Source organism: Rousettus aegyptiacus, unplaced genomic scaffold (genome assembly GCF_014176215.1).
Source record: "Rousettus aegyptiacus isolate mRouAeg1 unplaced genomic scaffold, mRouAeg1.p scaffold_m13_p_1, whole genome shotgun sequence".
NCBI lineage: Eukaryota > Metazoa > Chordata > Mammalia > Chiroptera > Pteropodidae > Rousettus > Rousettus aegyptiacus.
The window spans coordinates 184,387,022-184,406,812 of record NW_023416284.1 but is presented as its reverse complement, the minus strand read 5'-3'; the positions used below and the strand labels follow the sequence as shown (position 1 = coordinate 184,406,812).

The following is a 19,791-nucleotide window of genomic DNA, read 5'->3' as shown; positions in this document are numbered from 1 at the left end:
GCAACGCAGGGCAGTGGACGCGCAGACCACACAGGTAGAGACGTGAGCTCCGTCGTGCGCAGAGGAGGGCGAGAGCCCCCCGGGGGCGCCGTTCGAGGGGCGAGTGGGCTCCAGGCCGGGAGGGTGGGCAAGGAGACCCGGGCTCAGGTCACCACCGCCAGCAGGGCAGTGCTGACCGCTTCGGCCAGACCGAGGCTGCCTCGGGGTCCCGTGTGTTGCGGGGGGTGTCGCTGGAAACAGGTTCCTCGGCCCCGTGCCTGCCCTGCTGAGTCGACCCCTGGGGTCAGAGCCCAGACTTAGACTTTTTCACGAGTCGTCCCCGGGATTCTTGTCCTCAGTCTGGGGTCCCCTGATCTGGTGCCCAGCTTCGTTGCAGGCACCTCAGTTTTAAGCCAGAGTTATGAAGAGCAGACGTTTAAGGCAAGCTCTTCATGGTGCATGTTTTATATTGTATAATTATAGTTCTAATACTGTTTGTCAGTTGAACTTGGCCAAATATTCCAAGATTCTCATTATAATATTAGAGAATCGTTTTTTAAGTTTTTCTATGCATCATTAAAACGTGCAGAAAACAACGGGGTGTGGGAAAGTTCATGGAAACAAGGCTTGACTTTCTACCCCCAACTTTTAATAGAATAATGTCTTCACTTAGCAGCAGTTCTATAGAAATAAGAAATTAAATTAGGCATTTGTTAGTTCACGGTAGCCTGGCGAGGGGGAGGGAAACGGGCCTGAAGGACCCCCCCCTCATCCCCCCATCCTCGCCCTTCTGTGAGACCAGCACCCCGCACAGATCAGGAATGTCAGCAGGCCCCCGGGGACCAGGACGGGGAGCGGGCCTGGACCCACCCCATGGGTGACAACATCGCGCACCCCCCCTGGTCAGTCCGTGGCCTCCAGCCTGCCAGCCTCACTTCCAGGCCTGTTTTATTCACTTCCGTTTCTCCGGCTCCGAGACGCTTCCTTGAGAAACAGAGCGACTCAGAAACCAGGCTTCAGTCTGTGCGTCAGTTGGAACAGGTCTTATTTCTGCTTCACTTACCGCCTTCGGTCTCCACGCGCTCGGCCGCGGCTCCTGGGGTCAGGGGAAGGGCCCATCTCGACCACGGGTGCTGCGGGCCCCTGCGGCCGCCGCCACCTCCGCTGCGCGAACGCGGAGACAGGCGCGAAGCTGTCCGTGGGGGTCTCTGCCCCGAAGGGGGTTTATTTTCCCAGTAGAAGAGCCTCCCCCCACCCGCCCCAAAGCAGCACTGACCCCTCTCTTTCTCGGGCCCTCGGGGCGGCGCCCTGTCCCCGAAGGCGCCGTCCTTCTGTGTCGGCCCCGCCCACGACCCCACACCTTGTGCGCCCCGCGTCCTGTGCGCTCCCCCACCCCCGCCGCACCCCGGAACCGCAGACGGGCGGCGCGCAGGAAAGGGGCGTCTCCCGCTGCCCACACCCTGAGCGCCGTGCGGGGCGCACAGCCACGCGGGGCGCACAGCCACGCGGTCCCCACGGCCGTCTGGGCGAAGACGCCGCGCCAGCAGCCCGAAGGGCGTGTCGCAGAGCAGCCGGAAGGCGCCCCGGGGGGCCGGGCCAACGCCTTGCCCCGCCCCGAGTCCACGCTCCTCGCCCGCCGCTCCCTGGCCCCTTCCTCCCCTCTTCTCCGGGGTCGTGAGCGGTAGTTCGCGGCTCTGTGCTCCGCAGCACGGCCCCCCAGGAGGGGCCGCGTTGCCCCGAGTCAGACCCCGCAGGCTGGCGCGCGTCGCGGGCTCGCCGGGCTGCAGCGTGCGGGGGCTCGGCGCGGGCCCCGCCCTCCTGCTCTGCTGTTCTACACTTCGGGCGTTTAGATACTGTGTCTGTCTGGGCTCCCGGCCCTTCTTCTGTTGGTTCCAGATGGTCTAATTTTTTTTTTTTTTTTTTTTTGCCCCTTTGCGTCGTGGTCTTTTCCGACGGCCCGTTTGTCGGTGTTTGGTAACTCAGCCCTCACTCCTTCCTGTGTTGATTCTTCCGTTGCCTTTAGGAGAAAGCCGTCCGCACGCGGACGTGTCTAGGTATTCTTCTTTGTGACCGGTTTGGGGACTTGTTTCTCTTCAACACGAAACTCTTTAATAGGCCCGTGTAAATTGTATGGAGGGAATATATATTTGTTTTTTCACTAAAACTAGGCAGCCACGTAGAAATTCGAATGTGAGATCTTTTTATTTTATTTTTTAGGCGAGGCAACCCTTGGTTGACCTCACAGATTGCAAGGACCTTGTCAGCTTTCAATCCTTTATTTTTTTACACCTACAGCACCTGGTCTTCCTCGGCGGTCTCCCATCCAAGGACTGACCAGGTCCGACCCTGCTTAGCTTCCTAGACCAGCCGGGATCCAGCGCGACCAGGGTGGTGTGGCCGCAGATCTTAACGGTTCCTCCAGGGCATTTGGCCTTCGGTTTCCCTAACCCACGACATAACATCGGTCGCTCTAACCAGCGGCCAGTGGCATTACGCACACTCACGGTGTCGTGTAACCATCGCTGCGTTCCGTCCCCAGAACTTCTCGTCCCCCCAAGCAGAACCCTGTCCCCATCACACACGCGCCCACTCCACGCCCCCAGCCGCTGTCACCCGGCGCCACTTCCGCCTCTGACGTGCCGGCGCCGGGCCCTGCGCACAGGCGGGATCGCAGGCATTCGTCCCTCGTGACTGACTCGTTTCGCTGCGCATGAGTGGCCAAGCTTCATCCATGTCGCAGCGTGCACCGAAGTTTTATTCCTGTCCCCGGCCACGCCACCCTGAACGCGCCCGATCCCGTCTGATCTCGGAAGCTAAGAAGGGTCAGCCCTGGTCAGTACTTGGATGGGAGACCGCCTAGGAAGGCCAGGTGCTATAAGCATAAAAACATTAAAAAACAAGGGATTGTGAGCTGACAGGGTCCTTGCAATCTGTGAGGTCAGCCCAGGGTTGCTTCATCTGAAAAAACAAATACAATTTTATTCTTTCTTAAGGCTGAATTATATTCTGCCATGTGGATGCGTCACATTTTGTTGGTCCATTTGCCTGTCAGTGACCCTCGGGTGGCTTCCGCCTTCTGACGACTGTGAATAATGTGCTGTGAACACGGGGTGCAGGGTCTGTGAGAGTCCCCGTTTCTAGTTGTTTTGGACACACACCCAAGAGTGGAATTGCTGGCTCATGCAGTCAGTAGTACTTCCACTTTTTTTCTTTTTTCTTTTTTTTTTAAATAGCAAGTGAGATGCTTTTAATTAGAGAATGGCTCGAACGAAATGATTTCTTGGGGACATCTGTTGCCCACTGCTTGAAATAAATGTACATGTCACATTCCGAGATTCAAGTTACTTAACATACTGTTCCACTGTGAATTTAAACCAGTCAAACTAATTAAAAGTCACTGAGAAAAAGTCTCATTTGAACTGAGGAGTCGAGACAGATTTGATGAAACGGTTCCCGCCGTGGTCAGGTGCAACTCAAAGGAGGTCAGTGCGCGACCAGCGAGTGCTCTCGGAGAGCGGGGGGCGCCCCCGAGTCCGCGGGGCGCTGTGTGGAGCGGCTGTTCTCACGGGGGAGGAGCCCCTGAGTCCGCGGGGCGCTGTGCGGAGCGGCTGTTCTCACGGGGGAGGAGCCCCCGAGTCCGCGGGGCGCTGTGCAGAGCGGCTGTTCCCGAGCACGTGGAGACGCAGCCGCTGCGAACCCACGCGCGCTCGGCTGTCCCCGGCCGCCCGCGGCGTCTCTGGTCGCTGTCGCTGTGAGCTGTGACCTTGTTTGTTTTCACTTCGAAACAAATGCCACCCGTATTCCCAGACGGCTAAACTTTGGACAAGGGCGGCCCCCAAAAGACGAATGTTGTGATTGGTTATCACTAAAAACCTTTAAATCCGTAGTCCATAGTTATTTTCGGGGGGGGGGGAGCTCCCTTTATCCCCGGTCCCATCAGAAGTGAGAGCATTGCCGCTTCGTCTTCCCGGGGGTTCCAGCGGGGATCACAGGCGTGCGCTGTCGCCATTGGACGCAGACGCGTAGGGAACCCACAGGTGACTCGTCACTTACGGAGGGCCACGCGGAGGGTCAGGGAGAGGCCGATGGCCGGCCGCTTTACCCCGCACCTCGTGTAGCGCCACAGAGCCCGAGCGATGCGGCCCCAGCCCTCGTCTGCTGCCGCTCAGGCACACGCATCACGCGCAGGTATTTTCGCAAAACGTTTAGCCTCGATCTCACAAAGGCCTCAGACCTAACCTCAGTGTGCAAGAAATACAGGCATTACAGCGACCAGTTAATCGAGCAAACCTAGGAGGAGGGAGAATCTGCAGGCAAACCGGCCTGGGCTTGCCGAGAAATCCATCGAGAAGCACAGGGGGCAAAGGCACGGGCCGCTCTGTTTAGGGGCGAACGGAGTCGGGAACTGCGACCCCCAGACCAAACGTGTGACGCTTGGCGGGATCCTGCGCAGGAAAAAGACGAGTGGCTGTGGTTGGCGTGGGGCGGGGGCTTCGGGTTCGGGTCGGACGTGAGACGCTGTGCCGGGCGACGCCGGCTTTCTCAGGGGCGACGGCTGCGCCGGCCACGCGAGGGGCCGTCCTCGTCCTGGGGGGGGGGGGGGGGGCTGCATGCGGCGTGCCTGAGGCCGGGCGTCGCGGCGCCCACCACTCGCTGTCGGACTCGAGGCTGGCGCGCGTGCGCGTGCGTGTGCGTGCGCGTGCGTGTGCGTGTGTGCGAGCGGAGAGCGTGAGCGCAGACGCGCCCCACTGCACGCAGCCGCACCTGCCGAGGGCCTGAGCGGGGCCGTCGGCCAGCCTCTGAGCGCGCGTGCGTGTCTGGGACCCGTAGCAGAGTGCGGGGGTGGGGGGGGTGGGGGGGTCCTTCGTCGGCGTTTCAGGCCCCGTGCCCGTCGGAGCCCTGACTCCTGACTTCAGAGCCTCCGTTTTCCTCTTTTGCAGTTCGGGACCGAGTCAGATCCAAGATGGAGAGAGACATTTTGGCAGAAGTGAACCACCCCTTCATTGTAAAGCTTCATTATGGTAAATACGGTACAATAAATACAATAACCGACTTTTAACGGGACCTAGGACGACCTCCCCCAAACCACAGGACACGAAAAGAGCCTAGTGAGTCAGAAGATGCCGGGCTCGGCGTCCGGTCCCGTCTGGCCGGCGACCTTCCCTCCCCGAGTCCTTCATCTCTGTGTTTCTTCTCTAAAGGAGCAAGATGCCTTATTTTTGTCTCAAAGACCTCACGTGAGGTGACCGTACGTGATTATTCATTAAATTATCGTCCCGGGTTGAGTGGTAGAAGGGAGTCTGGGGCGGGGTGACGCTACGACGTATCTTTGTGCAGTTTCAGAAGAAGACGCCCCGCGACCCGGTGGCGGGTGTAAGGGGACGGGCCGCCCTCCCGCACACACGTTGCGTGGACGTGGCGTTCCAGGCGTTTAGAAGGCGGTAGTTCACCGATGCGCCAAAATGTCCTTTCAAGGTAGCTTAGTGCTTCCATTTTTCAGAGAAGAAAACAGAAGCTCAGATCAAACAGTTTTCCCAAAACCACATATGGTGGGGACATTTTATGTCCTCAGAAGCAAGGAGTGAAATCGTCACATTTAAAAACAGATAAAACGGCGAGGGCAGAGTCACGCCTGGCCACGTTAAGTTTACCGCCCCACTCGAGTAACTAACGGGACTGAAAGCACAGAAAAAAAACTGGCACCTCGCGGGTCCGAAAGGCCTGACCAGGGAGGGAGGAGCTGGGGTCGTCGCGGGGACATTCGCACACACGCGGGGTGAAGGCGCAAGACGCAGGCCAGCGGTGGGGGGGCAGAGGCCGCTCTTTGCTGGCGAGTTTCTCCTGTTACTGAGAAACGGCTCGGTCTCGTGTGGAAATTCCGTGGCTTTTCCCTTCGGAAATAGAGCAAACGTGGAGGCGCGCTTGCCGGGAGCGAGCAGCGGCCGGCACCCCTCGGGCCTGGGCAGCGGCCTCGGGCTCTCCACGCACAGCCGGGGCCCCGTGGCGCGCCGCCCCCTCTGCCCGCCCCCCCTCTGCGCGCCGCCCCCTCTGCACAGCGGGTCGCTGGGGCCTTGCCCAGCACCACGTGGCACTTCGGTTGGTCCAGGGGCTTGTCTGAAGAGCCGGGCTCCTTACAGATGTTTAAACACGTCTTCCGCGTGATCTCTGAGGTCGATCCGTGATAGGTGTCCTCTGTCTGCCCGTCCAGCCCTGGGACAGAGCATTCGATCCTCAGGTCGCTCGATTCTGACAACGGCTTTCTGGTCGGAGGCCCTGTTTCTGAGACCCAATATCCGAGGCATGCAGAGCTGTCCGGCCCCTCACGCCCGCTTCCTGTGTGTGCAACAGAGATGACGAGCGGCAGCATCGGAGCTCCGGAGCCCACGGCCCCCGGGGGTGGGGCGGCCTTGACCCTCGCGGGCTCGTTCGGCCCCTGTCGCCGGAGGCCCGCCCTGCCTCCGTGGTGGGCGGCAGCTCTGCGGGCTCCTGTGGCCAGAAACAGACAGCGAGCGCATAATTTTGGCTCTGTGATCAAACATGGGACAGGCCACCCGGTCACCAGCGCCGGCATCAGGTGACAGGTGCCCTGGAGCCCCGAGTGTAGAGTGCTTTTTGACAGGAAGGAGACGCGACCAGCCTTGGTCGCAGCCTTCGGCCGGCTCTCTCTAGACTCCTGCCGGCAGAAGCGACTCAGGGAGACCCGCTGGCACCCAAAGTCCGACTCTGGTCGTGATGATGACAAGGGGGGACCTGCAAGCACTGCCCTCCCTGCGCCTTTCCATCCCCGTTGTGATGGAAGAGGGGGGACGTGGGGAGGGGGACAGGCGGAGGAGAGGAAAAGGGAGGAACCCTCAGCACCCTTGGTGAGAGTGACGGGGACAGAGCTCTTTAACGCCACTCGCTGTCCCAAGCGCCGCCCCGGCACGCTGGCGCCCCCGGTTCCAGCCCGTCTCTGAAGCGCCCCAGCGTGCGGACCGCACGGTACTGCGGGGCCAGTGAGCCCGGGGGACAGTGTCCACCCCCGGGGACCGCTGGGGCCGTGACCGCTGCCACACTCTCTCTCTCTCCTCCACAGCCTTCCAGACGGAGGGGAAGCTCTACCTGATCCTGGACTTCCTGCGGGGAGGGGACCTCTTCACCAGGCTCTCCAAGGAGGTACAGGCCCCCCCAGGGCGCGTGGGCTGTCGGCGTCTGTCCAGGACCCGGGGACAGGGGGAGGGCACGAAGGGAGGTATGTGCGTGTGTGTGTGTACACGGATTGTGAGCATGTGCTGGATGTGTGTGTGCGAGTGTGCAGGGTATGCATGCATATGTGAGTGCAGGGTGTGTAGGTGTGCATTTGCAGGGCGTGTGTGTGCACGGTGTGTGTGCATGATGTATGTGCATGTGCTGAGTGTGTGTACGTGTGCAGGGTGTGTGAGTACGGGGTGTGTGTACGTGTTTGCACAGTGTGTGCGTGTGCAGGGTGTGGTAGTACGGGGCATGTGTGTGTGTAAGGAAGTCACACGGGCTGCACAGGGAAGCGCTGTCGTCCTTGGACGTGGGCAGGGCAGGCGACTGCGCAGGGCCCTGGGCGCTCTGCGGCCGTCCTCACCCGTTTCCCGCCCCGCGTGGGGCAGGTGGCAGCCGAGGCCCCGACACTGCCGCCCACGCGGGAAGGTGCCGTCACCGCGGCCAGGGCCGGGCCGGGCTCCGCCCCTCACACCAGCCGCCCGCAGCCCCCGGGGTCTGGTCCGCGCCCTCACCACGCCCGAGCGCCTGGCTCTGCGGGATGCCTCGCAGCGGGCGCGGCCCTAGCCCCACAAGCGGGGTGAGCGCCCTGCTCTGCGGGTGGAGGGCCCGACGCCCCGACTGCCGGGGCGGTGACGGCGCTGGGCTCCCCGTCCCGAGTCCGTGCGACCGTCCTCGACACACAGCGGCCCCCCACTTCAGAGCAGCGGCGAGGTTGTCGGGCTCGGCAGACACCGGGGGTTCCCGGGGGCATGGCGGCCGCCCTTGCATGTGCTCGTTGGGCGAGTCCATCGGGCACGCTGCCAGCCGTGTGTCGGCCAGGTCACCCCACCGACCGCCTTCAGGGACTCGCATCCCTGGGGCGTCTCGGTCTACGGGGAACTTACTTGTCGTTTGTACGTGGGGACGACGCTGAGATGTGCCCCGAGATCCAGACGGGTAGAGAGATGTGGCCGCTCCCCGAGTGCCCGGGTGCAAGGTCAGCTGCAGGGCCGTCAGCGGCCAGACCGCGAATGAGCCACGGGAGACAGCGACCTCTTTAGAAAAGAAGCACCCAGCCAGGAAAGGCGCCGGCTGGGCGTGGGAGGTGGGGCAGCGGGCCCCCGATGGCACTGGGACTGCGGGCCATGGCTCCCGGCCCCACGGGCAGCGTGCTCCGCACGCGGCCACCGTCCGGTCCCCTCGCGGCCCCCCTTGACTCCATGCTTGCCGGGCTCCTGCTGTGGGTTTTCATGGGAGAGAACGGACGGCTTCGAGGCCCCGTGCTGTCCATTTCTCGTGGCAAATGTGACAATGGTTCCTGATGACCATCTGGCCGCCTGCTGAGGTGGCCACACAAGTCTGTGCTGCTGCTCACGGCCAGCGGGACGGGGCAACGTCGTCGCGAGGCCGTGACCTCAAAGTCAGTGTGATCTAGCTCGCCTGAATCGGGGTGCCCCTGAGCCCACACGTCCGACCAGCCTCCCGGGGCCCCGGGCACCCCGAGGCACTGCACCGCGTGTGTGTCGTGTGGCGGCCAGGGGTGGTTTGCACGCACCCGCGGTGGAGACGGGAGGGCAGAGGAGGGCGGGGCGGGCGCGAGGCGCTCTCCGTGCAGCGCCTCGTGGGCGCTCGGGGTGCGGCTTTGCGGGGTGCAGAAATCGAGCGGGTTCACGCCGGAAGCACTCGTGCTAAGACGCAGACCCAGACAGGCGCCCCGGAGCTGCGTGACGGCCGGGGCTGGAGGACCGGGAGCGGGGGCAGCGCCAGGCGCCCGCTCACGAGGCCCACGGGCCGTCTTTGCAGGGCGCCCTGGGCTGCACGGCCTTGGCGCCGTGGCCGGACCGCGGCCTCCCGTGTCCGGAGCCAGGAGCGCGGGGCGGGGCCGTCGTGGGCGCCGCAGACCCGCCGACCGCCCTGGTCCTCTCGCTGTCGCCAGGTGATGTTCACGGAGGAGGACGTCAAGTTCTACCTGGCTGAGCTGGCCTTGGCCCTGGACCACCTGCACGGCCTGGGGGTCATCTACAGAGACCTGAAACCTGAGAAGTGAGTAGCGAAGTGGGGCGCAGGCCCCCACACCCCCGTCTTGCCGGCCCACGGCAGCGGCCAGCACTCAGTGTTTAATTCCCACACACGTGCACGTCGGGAGGTGGGCAGGGGACGCCTTATGCTGGCGCCTCCCACGCAGGGCTCCCGAGCGGGGCGAGCAGCTTCCGCCTGCCCCCCGAAAGGCACCAGGCACGGGTGTGGCTGCTGCTGAAATGCGGAGGGTACTCCCGGGGCCCACGTCCCGCCATCAGGTCGGGCTGGACAGGCGGGAGGCACCCGCGCCTCGTGCCACACCCCCCTCCCGCCACGAGGCCCCTCCCCCCGCTGGTGTGACCCTTCTCGTCCTGTGTGTAGATTCCGGAAGCCCCCGGAAGCCCCTTCAACCAGGTGACGAGGCGGACGAGCTCTTCCTAGAGTTTCACCCAGACGCAGCGGCACGAGATGCCCCGGGCCGCGTTCCGATGCGTCTGGCACGCTGGCAGCCACCATCCGCGCCCTCATGTCCGGGGTGTCTTGCCAACCCCCCTGAGTTAGAGAGCGAGTCTCTCACAGCAACGGTGTTTGCGTTCCGGGCTTTTTCTGACACTTTCCACGTGGCGCTGACCCGGGGGGTAGGAGTGGCCCCTTGAAAGGGGGCGACCTCGGGGAGGCCATGGCACTGCAGGCGTCCCCGGGGCGAAGTCACGGGCCTCCTCGCTCCCTGGTCACCGTCCTGTGCGGCCCGCACCTGCCCTGCACCGTTGGGGCCCGGGGGGCACGGGCAGCCGCCCCGGGAGCTGAGACGTCACCGGGAGGGGGTGCGGCCTGCGCCCCAGGCCCCTCACTGAGCGGGGAGCACTCGCCTCCTCTCTGAGGCCGATTCAGGACACAGGGAGTCGTTTAGGGGACGCACTTGGCTTCGCCCGGGAGCCGGTGACGTCATGTCCGTGGTGATGCAAAGTCCCCCTGCCGGGACTCGGTGACGCGGTGCCAGCCGCGTGTGCAGATAAACGTGCAGGTCATCGCGACGGGCCCGGCCCCGGGTGTCTCCACCCGCGGACGGCGCCAGCCCCGGCCGTGCGCCCCCACACCGCGGAGCGTGCGCCCCGCTTCTTTGTAAGGCCCAGGGGTCCTGACGCCGAAAGCAGTGACATGCGGTGGCAGGTCGTGGCAGAAAGCCCGTGTCGTCACGCAGGACGGGCAGGGGCTCATCCCGAAGCGCTCGCCCCCGGGCACGGGCGGAGCGTGGCGAGCGGCAGAGGGGAGCCCGTCTGCCTCTCTCGTGGCGGGTCGCCGTCTCCGTGACACGCCGCGGCGGTGCCCTTCCCGGTTCCATGGAGCACAAGGCGTTTTTTTGAGACGTTTTGCTTAGTGGTGGCGTGAACGGCAGTGCAGCACTTACCACTGTCAGGTGGACAGGGTCGCAGCGTTCAGGGGATTCACACTGCTGTGTGGCCGCCACCTCCACGGGACCCGGGAGGGTGTGGCCAGCTCTCCACCCTGCGGGGGCCCAGTGGGACAAGCTCCTATCACAAGGTGAAGCCTGCTGAGCCCAAAGGCTCCTGTGGCCAAAGCCCAAGATGTCCCAGGCCCCCAGGGTCAGGTTGGCCCTAACAGCCAGGTGGGGCTTGGGGAGATCTGGGGATCAGGAGGAGCCCCCTGGATACCGAGGGCCTGTCTGGGGGCAGGACGTGCCCGCTCGGGGGTCCTGGGTGCCCACAGGCCAGGACGGTCCTGGGCCTCTCAGCCTCTTCCCCACGTGAGGCCTCTCAGCCTCTTCCCCACGTGAGCATTCACAGAGGCAGTCTGGAGGGCCCCGGAGCATCCCGCGGGACTAAGTCCTCTCACCTAAGTCCCCAGTGTTTCCCTGGGTACCCAGGTGTGAGAACACGGGCCCCTTTGCCTCCGTGAATGCTGGAGACCCGAGCAGCCCCGACCTCGCAGAAGAGGCTGGCCGGGGAGCGGGCCCTGGACCCCGCGTCTGCCGGCAGCACGTGCCTGCCGGACTGCGCCCCAGGGCCCGGGGCCTCCCCCGAGGCCACCGGGCCCCCAGCCAGCCCGCGGCTGACCGGCCACCTGTTCTCTTCCCGTCTTTCAGCATCCTCCTGGACGAAGAGGGACACATCAAGATCACAGGTTTGTGGACGGTGCCGGTCTCCCCGGGAACCTCGCCTGAGCCCTGCAGACCCAGAGGCCACAGGGAGCAGCCGTCCCAGGCCTCAGCTTCTCCCGGCCACCACGTTCCTGGGCCACCACGTCCCGGGCTCGAGGCTGCCCACCCCCCCGGCCACCACGTCCCGGGCTCGAGGCCGCCCGCCCTCCCCGGGGCCGGCAGCGCCCATCTCGGGGACTCTGGTCCCGCCCCCTCCTCACTAGTGCCCTGCTGCTTCCCGGGGCCACCTGGTGACCCAGGATAACCTCCCGTCCCAGGGCCCTGGACAGCCACGCCTGCAGGGTTCCCTTCGCCATGCCAGGCGACCTGGTCGCAGGCTCCGGGGTCGACCCCGGCCTGGCCTCACCACACACGCCCCACCGCGTGCCCCGAACCAGCACCGGTCACTTCCGGGGGAGGCCGGCCCTTTCTCTGCTCAGAACTCGTCTCGTGTAGGTTTAAGGTTCTGCTGGTGGTTCGTGTTTTCTCTGCCGAGTGGAGACCCGCCCACGTGACATACAAGCCACACGTGGGCAGCAGCAGCTGGAATGGGCGTGGAGCCCCCGCCTCAGATTTATTTGTCATTTTATAGAGTTTTGGCTTTTTCTGACGCAGTATTTATTCGTGACCCCACCCAATAATAAGCAACAGTTTGTAATTTGGGCCAAATTGCAAACACGCCGCAAAACTCCGATGAGCAGAGCAGGTCCCTGGGAGCCACGCGGGCGTTTGCTGTGCCCACCGGGCACGTGTCGCGCGCCAGCCTCGCCCGGCCCGGGAAGGAGGTGACGTCTCCTCCGTTTCGGACGGTGAACCGAGGGCCGCGACCTTAGCGCCTGCCCTCGCCGTGTGCTTCACCCACTGAGTGCCGGGCACGCGGGCACCGCCTGGAGTAGGACTGAGCAGAGTCCTCAGGGAGGTGGGGGGGCACCCCCCGGACACCCCGCGGCGGACGCTCTGAAAGGCCCTCAGACCCGGCCGGCTTCCCCGCCCAGCCTCACCACCTGGGCACCCCTTCCCGTCCCGTCAAGCGGCACCTCTGCCTCTCGGTCTCGGCCTGCCTCCCGGGGACTCCTGTTGGTCCCTAAGCAGTTCAGCCTCTTGGTGCCCTTACAAGGCACTCCTGCAGATGGCTGCAGGAGGCCGATGGGGAAGTCGCCGGGTGCCCTCGTCGCGGGGGCGTGTGGGCCAGGCAGGGCTGGCGGGGAGGTCACACCCTGACAGGCAGGTCTGCGTAAGTGACACCAGAGTCCCCCGCCGTGGGGCTCGGCGTGGGCCCGGCCCCAAACGCTGCATGACTGAGCGCTGCTGTGTGCTGTTCGCCCCCAGATTTCGGGCTGAGCAAGGAGGCCATCGACCACGACAAGAGGGCCTACTCGTTCTGCGGCACCATCGAGTACATGGCGCCCGAGGTGGTGAACCGGCGGGGACACACGCAGAGCGCGGACTGGTGGTCCTTCGGCGTGCTCATGGTAACGGCCCGCCCGCCCCTCCCGCCCCGCGCCCCCCCAGGCCGGCTCAGAGACCGGCCCCGCCCCGCAGAGCAAGGCCCCACGCGATGCGGGACTCGACTCGGCCCCGAGGCGGCCGCCAGCCCCCTCCCCAGCGTTCCCGCCACGCCCCTGCCCGCCTCGCGTCCCCGCTGTCCCGGGACGAGGACAGGGCTGCGCGAAGGGCCCGGCCGAAGCCGTCTCTGTGCTTCGCGCACGCGCAGGCTCGACGTGGGGATGGTAAGGGGGGCGGTGGTTTCACATTGAACGTCCTTCTTCAGAACCCTTCCACTCAGTCACAGAAACGATCACGGGCTAAAACACACAAGGAGCGAAACGTCGTCACGTCGACATCCAGACGCTCGAATTTTCTTGCGATCGCGTGTTCACAGAGCCTGTGCCCAGGCGCCGTCCACTCCGGGCATTCTGTCGTCGCGATGGACTCGGCGCTGGCTCCCCATCCCCGTGCCCGCCCCCACGTGGCCCTCCCCACCCCGCCCGCCGGGCTGCGTGCTCGGCCGCCCCGCCTGCCACTGGGCCAGCACAGCCTCACGGCGCTGCAGGGCCGCCCGGCCCCTCCGTCTGGTGCACTCGGCCCAGGAGAGAACGGAGGCCACAGGGGTGCGAGCAGGTCCGACGAGGCGCGGCGCGTGCACCCCGGCCGCCCCGGCCGCCCCCTCAGCCGCAGCCCACCCGTCTCCCACCGCGCCCGCCCCAGACCCGGGCTGCAGACCCACGGGCTGCCCCAGCTGCGGTTCTGGTCCCGAGGTGTGTCTGGGGAGCCTGAGGCTGGTCCTGGGGCCTCGGGGGCATCGGCCACCTGGTCTCGGGGTCCACCGCTCAGCCCCGTGGGCTCGGAGTGCTGGACCGCCAGGCTCCCTGTGGGCAGGTGTCCCTGGAAGTCTCAGGAGGCGGCTCCCACGCCCCAGACCAGAATGCCAGCTCAGTGAGGGCCGTCCACGTCACGGCGGGGGGTGCTCCTGTCCCAGGGCCAGCACATTGCGTCCCCTGCCAGCCACCTGCAAGGAAAGTCAAATGACAGCAAGAAGGCCGCTCCCTCAAGCGGAGTCGCAGCACGTCACACGGCGGCTGAGGCGGAGTGACCGAGACGCGTCGGCGGCATGCGCAGGCCCCACGAGTGGTGGCCGGCGGCCGGGGGCTTGTCGCTGAGTTCGTGCGTTTCCAGACGCGTCCCGGCATTGGCTGCGGTGCGCTCCACCGCCGTGCGGAGCCGGCGAGGCAGCCCGCCACGGTCTCCGGCCTCGCCTGCTCTGCCACCTCCTGCCGGGCCGGGTCTGAGTCGAGAGGGGCGACGGGTCAAGGGGCAGCTCCGCCCTCTGCCTGGCGCCCTCCGCGTCCGCAGCTCGGCTCCAGCCCCAGCGTGTGGTGTCCGTGTCCCCGTCCGGGAGCGCGGCCCGTGCAAGGAGGGGCTCCTGTCATCGTCCCCGCACCCCATCTCAACTCGGCTCTGTCCTCCCCCCCGGCGACCTCTCGCTGTCATCGCTTCCTCCCAGACCAAACCCGAAGCCCGCGCAGGTGACAGGAAGCGAGCAAACTGGGCTTGCGGGTGACCACGCGGCGCTTCTCCGGATAACCCTCTTCCTGATGAGCCGAAGTCGCAAGGTGCGGCCGCATGCATCTCGGTGTGACCGATACTGCCAAGCACAGGCGGCCGGCCCAGGGCCGCGAAGGGACGACGCGGCGGCCGACAGCCGAAGCCGCGTACACGTCAAAGCCAGCTCAGCGCCTCCCGCGCTCAGCGCCTCGCGGCAGCCGGGCGGGTGGGCCACGCTCGCTCCAGGACGGTCTCGTGCCCGCGCACGAAGGAGGAGGGGAGTCGCTCCGCCGCCGACGCAGCCGGAGCTGAGAAGCGTCTCCACGTTTGCTGCGAGCCGACAGACGGCACGCGGGAAAGACGCCGGTCTCTCCCCTCACAGCCGTGCCCACGAGGCGCCAGGAGCAGGAGGGCCGGGCCGGGTGCCCGCCCTTGTCGGGAAGCCGCGTCCTCGCTGAGACCCGCCCGCAGGCCCTCGCGCCCCCGCCACGGTAGCCAGCCGCAGGCCGGCGACAGGGCCGCTGCTGCCAGCGCTCCCTCAGGCAGCCCAGGAGTGGCTCCCGAATTCCCACTGGCCGTGACGGGCGAGTCTCGGGGGGCGTTTGGTGCCGTGTCTCAGCCGAGCCCAGAGGAGAGCGGCTCGGAGCGCGCTGCTTGTCAGGCGGCCCCACCAGCCTCGCTCCAGAGGGCACAGAGCCCTGAGGGCCCCGTGGGACCGGCTTTCACACGAGGGGCCGCCGCCCGTCTTCCCTGGGGCACGTCCCCCGTGTCACCGGAGAAGCCACCGGCGCCTCCACGGAGCTCGAGTGCAGACGTGTGTGTCGACTGCAGAAACCCCTGTCGTGGAGCAGCCGAGTGTCGGGCCAGGCGCGTGGCTGGAGACGGCTCGAGCAGGCGTGACGGGCTCCGCGGTGAGGGTCCGTTGCTGCCGTCCAGCCTGGCCTGGGAGTTGGGGTCGACGGCTCGTCCGGCCTGCGCACCGAGGGCTCCGGGTTTGCACGTGAGCCTGCCTTGCTTCCTGGAGCAGTGGCTCCAAGTGTGTGGAGGGTCACACGGCGTCCGTGCGCGTGGGCAGTGTGCGGCTCCCGCAGACGTGGCCAGTCGGGCTCGGGCACGGCCACTGCAGAAGGCGGGGACAGCTGCCCCTCCTCCTGGGGCTGTCTCTGGGGGACAGGGCAGGGCAGTGGCCTCAGGCCCTGGAGCTGGCCTGGCACAGAGTGCTCGGCGTCATGAGCTGCGAGCTGGGGTCCCTCGCACACGCCGACACCTCCCACGGACGTGCGTGGCCCCGGAGCCCGATCCAGCCCCACCCCTCCTCACCGCGCCGACAGCCACCGCCTCGGACGATTCCATCAGAAGCTTCGTCCTCACCCTCCCCCAGGCGGAGAGAATAACCTGCTCTTCATTTCTCTTCGTTTCTCTTCGAGAATATTGGCCGCCGAACGCACTTGAACTCTAGGCTGCCGGTTACGACGTGTCCCCCTCCCAGAGAACCGCATCCTGCTGCCTGGAGCGCCTGGGCTGGTGTGCCCGAGCCGCCCGGCCGCCCGCCTGGGTTCGCCGGACGTCCCTTCAGACGGGGCCTTCGGCCCAGCTCCTTCGCGGGGTGGGGTTGAGGGTGCGTCCTGTGCCTTGCTGAGCTGCAGCCCTGGCCCCTCCACAGCAGTTGGCACAGCTCCCCCAAACGCCCCCAGTCCCAGTCGTCTCTGGACGCTGGGAAATGTCTCAGCATCATCGAGAGTCAGCCGAGAGCCAGGCTGTGGACGGAGCGAGGTGTCTGTCCCCGCAGAAGCACGGTGACCACTCACAGTGGCACGGCACCCGCGCCTCTCCGGTCCGCTCCCACTTCTGCAGCTGCCGGGCGCTGACTTGCGAGTGAATCTCTTGGGGCGCCCCCCCCCCAGCGGGTGCGCTCAAGTGCGGGCCACCGCGAGCCACAGCCACCATCAGCGTGCCCTGCACGTCACTCGGGGTCGAGACCCCAGCCCCCAGCACGGCTCTCCCCGCGGGGCGTCCTGGGCACGCGCCCCTGGCGACACCGAGTGACCCTCCCCACGTCCGACACGGGGACCCCTGAGGGGCTCGGGTGGGGGCTGCCCAACCAGCAGCGCCACCGCCGCCACCGCCGTCGTCACCCCCAGGACGCGCCTACCAGACGCCCGCGTGCACCGTCACATGGGACGCTCTGTGCGCTCGGGGTGGCGGGGCCTCCCCCTGCGCAGCCGGCCACCGAGGCGGGAAGAGGGGGTGGAGGGCACGAGGCTCGGGACCCTGAGCGTTAGCGAGTGCGACGTGACGCTGGCCCGGAGCAAACGCGACACGCGGGCGTCCGGAGGGCCCGGTCTGGGTAGCGGGAGTCAAGCAAACGGCTTCCTCGTTCCACGTGGCCAGCAAGGCTTCGCCCCGAAGTGGAATTCCGTTAATTCCAGACTCAGGAAAGAAAGAGGGACAGAAGGAGATGAGGCGGGGAAAGTAGGAAGAGAATTTCTTTCACTAATGTGATTCTGTTTTAAGAGAGATTTTAATTTGTGTGGTCGGCTTCATCGGACGAGAAGCTCATCTGCCCGGAGCACCTGCCTCTCCACGTGACCGCGCCTGTGTTTGGAGCCTCGGTGGACTCAGTCTCGTTGTTTATGCACAGTGATTGTTTGCCTGCAGCCCGTCTGCTCTGCTGCCTCCACCGAATGGCCGAGTAGCCTTCAGACCTCTGAGTGGGCAGGGATTTACATCTTCATTTTAAAATTCTACTTTTCAGTCAGTAGACCAGTAATATTAACAAGGCCTTAAATACATTCACTTCTTTAAGCTCGTGATTTCGCTTCTGGAAGGCTTGTGAAAGTGATGCCCAATCTTAGGAAAACCTTAATGTGCGTTTCGATGTTGCAATAGCGTGGGACTGGAAACATTCAAAGTGTCCAACAATAGATACACTGTTATACGATGGCGTATCCACGTGTAAGTGATGTTGCGAAGATTATACAAGCATTGAGAGAGTTTGTACTAGTCTGTGAAAAGGTAGTACACAAAACCTTATCTATATTAAAAAAAAAAACGGCTCGCAGAAAGGACTAGCAGGAGAGCAAACGTGAGCTGGGGCTCTCCCTGGATGACGGGGCCTCGGGAGAGCCTTTTGGTTTCTCTGCTTTGCTGCACCTCCCAAGATTTTCACAGCGCAGAGGGAGAGACACCGGAGGGCGCGTTTTGGAGGGGCAGCGACGCCTGCAGTGAAGGCTCAGGACGAGGGTGCGCGCGGCGGGGGCACGGCGGGGTCGGGGGCGCCTGCCCTGAGTCCGTCCCTCCTAGTGGGAGGTGACGTAGGACCCTAGGGGGGATCGGCACTTCTACGCGCGTCTATTGGGCTCAGTGTCCTCTTTTTAAGAAAAGGGCTTGTGGTCGCTGCCCCCCCAGGCCCTCAGAAGTGCCGAGGTGGGCCCGTCACCCTGGTAAGACCCTGCGGTCCCAGGCCACCGCCACAGCGTCCCTGTCGCCGGGGCTGCCCGTGGGACCGGGACGCCTCACGCAGGGCCGGCGGCCCGCGGTCCTGCCTGGTGCGGGCCCCACCCCGGCGCCCCGCGGGCATCCGCCTGTTTTCTGAGAGCTGAGCCTGTGGCGGGGCGGGGGCGGGGTCATCGGTGCCACCTGGTCTTCACAGACCTTGTTAACAGGCCATACTCACGGGCCACCGACGTCTGGCCCGACCCAGCGGTCCCCCGCTTCCTCCTCGCCCAGCCCCCTCCCCAGCACCCACCAGAGAAGGATGGGGTCCCCGCCGACCCCTGAGAAGATGGCCGGCGTGACGGGCCGTCCCCGTCCCCACCGCCCGCCCCGCCTCCTCTCTGCACGGCACTCGGCGCCCTCGCCTGCCACAGTTCCTCGCCGGTTATCGCTTGTCCCCTCCCTGCTGAGCAGCAGCTCCGCCCCGAGCTGTGGCCCTGCACAGCGGCCCGGGCTTCCCACGGCTGAGCCCCGGCTGCGTCTTGCCCGCCTGGGCTCCCCGCTGTTCAGTCCTCGGCCTGAGCACTCACTGTCCCGTTCTGTGTCGCCCCGCAGTTCGAGATGCTGACGGGGTCCTTGCCATTCCAGGGGAAGGACAGGAAGGAGACCATGGCCCTCGTCCTCAAGTGAGTAGGGGACCCCCACGGTTTGCCCTGTACCTGTCGGCCCCCCGATGCCAAGAGCGTCGGCCCTCGAAACCAGGGCTGTCAGGTGGATACTGGCAACAGTGACCGTTCCCGGCTGAAGCGCCAGCCGCGAGGAGGGTCACCAGGCGATTCTGATGGAGTCTTCTAGCAGAGACTGGCTCTTCCGTCAGGCATAGCCCTCCGCGTCTGACGCACGGTCTTCCGATGCGAGGGCTGGCGACCTCAGGAGTCAAGGCCAGGTTCACAGGGCCGCGGCCGGGGGGCTCCGGAGAAGGCAGGTGCGGACTTCCTGTCCATCCCACCTGCCCCCCCCCATGCAGGTGCCTGGGCTCTCCCACTGGCTTGCCCAGGTGACAAAATGCAAACGTGATTTTCTCCTGAATTCTCGTGAGGCGTCCTTTACCACGCACTTGGGTTTTACCCCAGAGAGTCACACGGCTGTCGCACATTCAGAGTCACACATTCAGAGTCTGCTGCTGGGCGAGGTGTCGGCAGGAGGGCCGGGGGTGGGAGGGGGAAGGGGCCCCGGGGGGAAGAGCCCCTGAGGGGTGGGGAAGCGGTCTCAGGGAGGTGGCCAGACACGGGTGCCGGGGGGACTCCAAAGCAGCGTCTCGCCGCGGAGCCGCGGAGGGGACTTGCCGTGGGTCGAGGGGTCGTCCCAGAGCTGCCGCCCGCCCCGCCAGCTCCCTCTCACCCCGCACGTGCTCTGTGAGCTCCGCAAAGTCGAGAGACGCCTGAAAAGCCTAAGCGTTGCAGGTGACACCATTGCACAAATGGAAGGAGAGAGGTCGGCGGGGCGGGGGGGGGGGGCCCTAAAGGGGGTTCCACTGGGGCCTTCCCGCGTCAGGCGGCCTCACCTTGCGAGCGGCCCCCGGAGCTGCGGCCCCTTGTTTCTGTGCTGATGGCCGCGGTTCCTTTCCACCCTAAGGGGTAGCAAGATGTGTACGCTCCTGAAGCTGGACTAGTCCGTCCCGCAGATCACAGGTGTGGCCCGGGACCGGTCACGTGGGACTGACCGCGTTCTCAGGCGTGGCGCCCAGCGGTGGTCCCGACCCCCGGGCGGCAGAGCGGGCGCCCAGGCGGGCGAGGGGACCCCGCCGAGTCCCAGCACCCGGTCCCAGTGTGGCCGGTGCCTCTGCTCACGAGGACCCGTCGTCCACGCCCGTGGCGCGCTCTGCTCACGTCCGCGGCGGCCTCGTCTCTTCTCGGAGGCTGTGTCACTCTTTACACGAGTGA

The 19,791-nt window shown here is 65.4% G+C and overlaps 1 protein-coding gene and 2 pseudogenes across 3 annotated transcripts in view; 2 read left to right on the top strand and 1 right to left on the bottom strand.

Moving 5' to 3' along the window:
• Nucleotides 1–19,791, top strand: part of RPS6KA2 (ribosomal protein S6 kinase A2) — a 160,539-nt gene that overhangs the window by 111,716 nt on the left and 29,032 nt on the right. For all 3 annotated transcript variants that reach the window (XM_016128111.2, XM_016128110.2, XM_016128112.2), the window contains 6 exons: nt 4,920–5,000; nt 7,055–7,134; nt 9,128–9,234; nt 11,315–11,352; nt 12,698–12,840; nt 18,464–18,534. In XM_016128111.2, the coding sequence (XP_015983597.2) occupies nt 4,920–5,000; nt 7,055–7,134; nt 9,128–9,234; nt 11,315–11,352; nt 12,698–12,840; nt 18,464–18,534 (520 nt within the window). The remainder of the gene's footprint in view (nt 1–4,919; nt 5,001–7,054; nt 7,135–9,127; nt 9,235–11,314; nt 11,353–12,697; nt 12,841–18,463; nt 18,535–19,791) is intronic.
• Nucleotides 2,266–2,384, bottom strand: LOC118605422 (annotated as a pseudogene).
• Nucleotides 2,742–2,860, top strand: LOC118605314 (annotated as a pseudogene).